Below are 6,839 nucleotides of genomic sequence, written 5' to 3'. Positions count from 1 at the left end.
TTCTTTCTCCAGGAAATATAATTTATGTTTACAGACATAAATTTCTTTTAAAGATTATCCTTCTTCCACTCGGTTGCTGTGCCCCTAACAGTGTCCCTGAGTTACCCCCAGCAATTATCTTCCCTTTATTGCTCTGATGATCCAGATGTGGTCCTGGCCAAAGGGAAGCGGGAGAGGGCAAGGGACTGGGGCTGCCCCTGGCCCAGGAGGGAGGCGGGGCCAGCTGGTCCCATCCTCTCCTGCTCTATAGCAGTTGTCCCAGATGTGCCCATGTATGGGCATGGAAAGAGCAGGCAGCCGGGGAGCGGCAGCATCCCTGCCCCATTGCCACCATACAGAGAACCTTTCCGGGGGGCAAAGGGAGCCCGAACTGGAGGCCTGGCACAGACGCAACATGGCCATGCCGGCTTCTTTTCAAACTTGACAGCTGGGAGGATCGGCTCCTTATTGGGGGGGGGGGGGGAGGGCAGTGACACTCCAAACTCCAGAAGGCCAAGGATTTGAGAAAAGTGGGGCACGGGACTTCCTTTCCCTGTTGCTGAATACTGGTTAAGCGGCAGGTCTTAAGACCAACAGCCTGAAGAGGTATGTAGGATCCCAGTGGAGGGATGGAGGCGTTACAATGCCAAACACAGGCCTTTGCTGGCCTCCAGGCCCCCAGAACTTGGGTCCTCCTTACCCAACACTGCCCACCTAGCCTGCTTAGCATGTCCCAGCTCCAGGCAGAGGCAAACTGCCCCTTCCGCAGGAAGGTCCCAGTTTCCAGTCCCTACAGAGCAGGGTATTTCTAGGGGATGCCCCCTGAGAGGTAGTGACCCTTAGCGGAAGAGGAAGGAAGTGCCCAATGGGGAGAATGGCTATTGGGTCTTCCCAAACCTAGTGAGATTTGATGGTCCCAAAGCCACGGCAGCTCGGGAGGCCCTAGCAGGAGACGTTTGCCAGAGGCGGGAGCTGTGGTTTGAGACCCAGGAGGGAGGAGAGAGGGGTGTCCCTTTGGGCCTCGGCGGGCAGGGCCGACTCCCCCAAGCAGTGGGTGGGCTGTATTGTGGGCAGCCACCCAGGTCGGCTGTTACCGGTTCCCAGGTACCCGCAGGGGCCTGGAAAGAAGCAAAGTCGAGTGAGTCAGGGCCTGGGGGGCTCAGGTGGGCTCGCCTTTCCTGGAGATCCCTAGGCCTGGGGGCTTGTGCCCTACACAGAGCGCAACCTCCTCCTCCTCCTCCTCTTGCAGCTCCTCGTCCTCCTCTTCCTCCTCCCGGTCCAGCTCGCGCGCCTCCTCCTCCTCCTCCTCGTCCTCCTCGTCCTCCCTCTCCTCCGCCTGCACGGCGGGCGGAGGACTGGGCACCTGGGCAGGGGCCGGGGCTGGTCGGGGGCGCGGGGGCCGGGGCGGCGGCGGCGGCTCGTCGCGCTCCGCCATGCGCTCCACGGCGCCCTCGCCCACCAGGAAGACGGTGTCGAGGACCCGCGGGGGGCCCGTGACGGGGTTGTGGTCGTAGGAGAAGACGCGCAGCGCGCGCAGCGGCCGCAGGTCGGGGAAGCCGCCCAGCTGGTTGCGGTCCACGTCGAGGATGCGCAGGCGGCCCATCCGCAGCAGCACGTTGGGGAAGACCTCGAGCCGGTTGCCGTAGAGCCAGAGGCCGCGCAGGCCCACCATGCTGGGCAGCTCGGCGGGCAGGCCGCGCAGCCGGTTGTCGCCCAGCTGCAGGGACTGGAGCGCCGGCATGCGGAGCAGCGCGCGCGGGAAGCGCCGCACGTAGTTGCCCTCGAGCCAGAGGCAGCGCAGGCTCTGCAGCTGCGCGAAGTCGGCGGGCAGCCCGAGCAGCCGGTTGCTGCCCAGGTAGAGGCGGCTGAGGCGCGGCAGGCGGCACAGCGCCTCGGGCACGTGCTCCAGCTTGTTGAAGTCCAGCGCCAGGATGCGCAGCTCGCGCAGCTCCTCGATCTCGTCGGGCAGCTCGCGCAGGCCCGTGCCGCTGATGTAGAGCCTCTGCAGGCCGAGCAGGGCGCACACCGAGGCGGGCAGGCGCCGCAGCCGCCGCCCGCTCAGCTCCAGCAGCTGCTCGCCGTTGCTCAGCTGCTCCGCCACGTCCGACGGCAGCTCGTCCAGCGTGGACTCGGCGATGCCCATCCTGCGCTCATGGCCCCCGGGAGCAGCGGGGGCCGCCGGCGGCGGCGTGCGCCCTGCCCGTGCTCGGGCCCCCGCCCGGCTGCCAGCCTCCCGCCCCCGCCCCCGCCCGGCCCGCGCTCCTCACCGTCCGCCCCCCGCCCCAAGCGGGCTCTCGCTGCCTCCTCCCGCTCCCGCCCCCGCCCCCGCCAGAGACTGCCCAGCCCGGCTGTCCCTTCCTGACCTGGCTCCGCGCCAGGGATGGGGCTGCCTTCCCTCTCCAGTCCTGTTCCACCAGAGCCCCCGACAGAGCTCCGGCCCTCCTCCCTCCGCCCCTCCCCTCCACCCAGGTCTCGGGAGACCCCCTCCCTCCCAGGACCAGGTTGCGCCCACCTGTCCTAATCCAGCTCTCCAAGCAGGGTTCCAGAAGCCCGCTCCGCCCTCCCAGTCATCCCTCTCCGCCCCCGCCCCGAAGGGGCTTGCCCCCCTCCCGATCCGACCCAGCCCCCCAGTCCCAGCCCCCGGGACGGGAGGGGAGGCGCCGCCGGGCTGTCCGCCGCCAGTCTCCCGATCGCCCTCCGGGACTCCCCCGCTCGCACTGTCTGACTCCGGTTCCCACAGACTTGATGCTTAGCGACCCGTCGCCATGGAAACCCCCCGACGCGGTTCCAGCTGCCAATGAGAGGGAGGGAGGAAGAGAGAGGGGCGGGAGCTAGACTAGGGAAGGGGGGCGCCCCCTCCCGAGGGCCGGTCCCGGTCCCTGGGCACCGCCTCCCTGCCTGTGGAGCTAGACGGAACCGGACCAGCAGCGCCCGGGCCCGCAGGTACCCCACGCCGCCCTACTCGCATCCCTTCAAGCTCTGGCCCTCTTACCCACTCTCCTCGGCGCTGTCCCTTCTGCAGTTTACACGAATCCCGGGGCCGGCTCACCCAAGTAGCCCACCTGCCACTTGTCCCAGTCCTCCCTCCCCACCCCCTTCCTCTCCCAATTACACCAGAGCTAAAAAAAAAATAAATAAATTGACAAATCGATGAATTCTCTCTGTATTCAACTTCAGCCAGTCCCAGACATCACCACAATTAACCCTTAACGCTTCCTAGAGCATGGAAGTGCCTGAGCTTGGGAAGACCTTAGAATGGAGAACAGCTTCCGGGAGGTTCCTGAGGGCAAGGGTCCGGCCTTCTGTTTTCCAAGGTCCGCAATCCTAGGGGCCAAAAAGCAGAGAATCCGAGGCTTCCCTTTGAGCTGGGTTCAAATGTCGCTTTAGAGCTGAGACCCCGGGTGATAAGCTAATTCACTTGTCCCTGCCTCTGAGCTCCTCTGGGAGGAGGTTGTACTTGACTGGCACCCAGGGTCCCTTCAAACTCAGTATCCCATAAATGGCCTCGCTGGAAAGTCCTCGAATGACCCCCAGTGCCCCTTAGAACTCAGTGTCCCATAAATGGCCATGCTGGAAAGGATCCCAGAACAGAGACCGTCCCAAGCACAGGGGACCCGAGAGCTTACGTTACCGAGGAGGAAACTGAGTCAGAGAGGATGAGCGACATATGAATGAGCGCTGAGGTCTTCGGGTACAAATAGAACAGTGCACTCTGGGAGTTCACGTTCTAATGGGGGAGCCCAGAACACAGATGGAAAGTTTCAGCGGCAGGACAGATGGAAAGGTCCCATAATCCTTAGGGAAGAGAGGCAAAGCAGATGGTAATTCGTTAATGTCATTTCCACTGATAAAATCGTATCAGTTTCTGCTGTTGAACCAGTTGACAGTGCCAAAGGCGTTGGTAGCAGGAACTTTCTTTTCCCAGGCTTCACCGGGCTGTGGCTGCCTTTCTCCCAGAAGCAGCTGCCAGCTTGCAGGAGGGCAGGGGGCTCACGAGGAGAGCTTCAAAGGCTGGACTGGAGGGAGGGCGGATGGCCCCTCGAAGCTGCCACTCTTGGCTGTTGGTGCTAGTGGCGTCAAGGAAAGTGACTCCTGCCTGTGAGGGATAGACTGGAAGCAGATCCAGTGGTCCGGGCTGCTGGGCAGGGCTCCAGCTTGGGCTCGGGGTCCTGGGCTGCGGCCATCGGGATGTGAGGGAGATGGTGTTCATTCACTTCCTTGAAATCTTTGACCTTTTGTTCTTCCAGATGAATTTTGTTGTTATTTTTTTCTAGGCCAGTAAACTATGTCTTGGGAGTTTGATGGGTTTAGCCCTAAATAAATAGGTTAGGATTGCCATTTTTATTATAGTCACCCGACCTATCCAAGAGCACTTGATATTTTCCCAAATATTCTTTTTTCTGGGTCAGTAAAATGGTTTCTGGGGGGTTGGCATAGCACTAAATAAGTAGATTAGTTTAGTCTAAATAGTCGAAATAAATAGATTAGTGTTACCATCTTTATTATTTATTGGCCCGATCTATCCAAGAACACTTGATATTTTTCCAATTGTTCTTTTTTCTAGGTCAGTGAAATCATTTCTTGGGAGTTTGGTATCGCACTAAATAAATAGATTAGTTTAGTCTAAATAGTCTAAATAAGTAGATTAGTATTGCCATCTTTATTATATTCCCTTGACTTATCCAAGAGCACTTGATATTTTTCCAATTCTTTTTTCTAGGTCAGTAAAATCATTTCTTGGGAGTTTGGTATCCCACTAAATAAATAGATTAGTTTAGTCTAAATAGTCTAAATAAGTAGATTAGTATTGCCATCTTTATTATATTCCCTTGACTTATCCAAGAGCACTTGATATTTTTCCAATTGTTCTTTTTTCTAGGTCAGTAAAATCGTTTCTTGGGAGTTTGATTGGTTTAGCCCTAAATAAGTAGATTAGTATTGCCATCTTTATTATATTCCTGCGACCTGTCCAAGAGCACTTGCTATTTTTGCGCTTGTTTCGAGCCGAGGAGATGTGTTCGAGGTGCAGGTGGCGCCTCATAAATGGCTCTTCTTAGCTGTGTTGGGGGCTGCTTGGTGAGGCTGGTGTGGCTGATGGCAGGCAGGAGCTGCTGGCCCCTTCTCCACAGGAGTTCCTTCTCTGGGTGGGAGCTGGGGTGGGGGGTGGGGGTTGCCGCTATCAGAAATAGGGAAGTTTAAAAGAAGGGAGAGTTGAGGGGGAAGATAATATAATTGCAACCTGCCATCCATGCTACTCTCTCTGAAAATGAAAAGCACATGGGAAGGGAGACAGCAGGGGATGGCGCTTACCCACAGGCCACTGCTCCGGAGCCAATCGGGAGCAATCTCCAGTCCCAGGGAGTGAAGGGGGCACCAAAGTTTAGGACTCTCTCTAATCAGGCTGCATTATATTGTGCTTCTCGGTGGCCCCTTTTTGGCTGCCTGTGGGTAGAAGCGACCTTGGGACTGCACACGCTCGGGAAAGGCACCCAATGTGAGCCTGAGGGAAGAGTCTCTCTATTGCCACCATGGACAGTGTGACACAGAGTCAGAAGGACTAGGGAAGGGGGTGCCCCCTCCCGAGGGCCCATCGGGGTCCCTGAGCACCACCTCCCTCCCTCTGGAGCTGGAGGGAACCAGCAGCACCCGGGCCCGCAGGTGCCCCACGTTCTCGGGAGGGTTCCGATGCGATCCCTGGCACTTTGGAAGCTGTGTCCTAGTTTCATTGTTGGGAGGATTTTTCCTATGAAATGGGCTGCACTTCTCTGGGCCAGTTGGCCCTGGTTCTGCCCTCTGGGGCCAGACCACACAGGTCTCTGCCCTCTGCCATGTGTCTCTGTCTCCTCCAAGCTAAACATTTCTGGGCCCTTCAGGTCACTCCGCTGTGGCACGATGCCCCTCGCCCTCAGGAAGCCCTTCCACTTGTCAAAGCCCTTCCTAAAATATGGCATCTAGAACCGATCGGGGATGTGCTCGCTGTTGAACACACAAGAGGCTCCGTCTCTGATCTCTGACGTGGCACTCTGCCACTTACTTGTCCTGTGAACCAGGGTATATGACATCCTCTTTGTGACTCAGTTTCCTCATCTGCTAAAAGGACATTTTTAAACTAAAGGACTGCTTCTTGATATCAGTGATCCCTTAAGAAATCCAGCCCAGCCTGGTTTGGAGTCTGATTTCATAACCTGCTTGTTTCACTCAAATTAGTCTTCCTAGACCTCAGTTTCCCTGTCTGTAAAATGAGGGGGTCGGACTTGACGGTCTCTGGCGTTTTCTCCAGCTCTAGCCTGGGCTCCTCTGAGTCTCTGATTCTGTGAGCACCACTTACCTTGGAAGCTCGGCTCCAGTGCCACCTCCTCCATGCAGTCTTCCCTGATCCCCCCACGCACACACACCTACTTGCTTCCAGTCCCCTTCAAACACTCACAGCTCCTCGTACCCTGACCCCAGTGCCTCAGGTCCGGAATCCTCCCTCCCCAACGATATGGCAGCACTTTCTGAAGGAGATGCAATCCAGGTTAAAGGAGAGGAGAGAGCCCTCTTGGCCAGCAGCATGGGGAGTTAGTGGGGAGGGGCAGAGGTTGAGACAGTTACTTTAAGAGGGACCAAGGTGTTCCCTGCTGGTTAAGCAGCCGCCCTAGAGGCTCTGTGGGCTACGGAAGAGCGAGGGGCCCTCCTGGGCAGGTTCACTAACTAGAGCTGAGGTGGGCAGCCCCACGTGCCAGGAGCCGGGGGCAGAGGCACGTCTGGCTCCCGGGCAGCCACCCCGGGGAGTGCCAGCACACGCACACGCAGCCCATTCTCTTCCCCTCGGTTAATTCTGTACCTCTGCCTCCCACCGGGCTCTTCCCTGCAGGGGA

At 58.2% G+C, this 6,839-nt stretch overlaps 1 protein-coding gene and 1 long non-coding RNA gene across 2 annotated transcripts; both read right to left on the bottom strand.

Annotated features, from left to right (window-relative positions):
- On the bottom strand, positions 1–2,199 carry LRRC10B (leucine rich repeat containing 10B). Its single transcript, XM_051966382.1, has one exon. The coding sequence runs from the start codon at positions 2,120–2,122 to the stop codon at positions 1,139–1,141; it is 984 nt and encodes a 327-aa protein (XP_051822342.1). The 5' UTR covers positions 2,123–2,199; the 3' UTR covers positions 1–1,138.
- A 927-nt stretch (positions 2,200–3,126) lies between these two features.
- Positions 3,127–4,676, bottom strand: LOC127541210 (uncharacterized). The gene is made up of 2 exons (XR_007948408.1): positions 3,611–4,676; positions 3,127–3,303 (listed from the first exon to the last, which is right to left on the bottom strand). It is a non-coding gene; the product is annotated as an uncharacterized LOC127541210 (long non-coding RNA).
- Between the last annotated feature and the right edge of the window lie 2,163 nt (positions 4,677–6,839).

Source organism: Antechinus flavipes, chromosome 6 (genome assembly GCF_016432865.1).
Source record: "Antechinus flavipes isolate AdamAnt ecotype Samford, QLD, Australia chromosome 6, AdamAnt_v2, whole genome shotgun sequence".
Classification (NCBI taxonomy): Eukaryota; Metazoa; Chordata; class Mammalia; order Dasyuromorphia; family Dasyuridae; genus Antechinus; species Antechinus flavipes.
The sequence above is the reverse complement of the archived record's forward strand: the minus strand, read 5'-3'. Positions and strand labels throughout refer to the sequence as shown.

Bases quoted from the DNA above. Each gene is read 5' to 3' on its own strand.
- LRRC10B (XM_051966382.1), bottom strand. From the start codon at position 2,122: ATGGGCATCGCCGAGTCCACGCTGGACGAGCTGCCGTCGGACGTGGCG.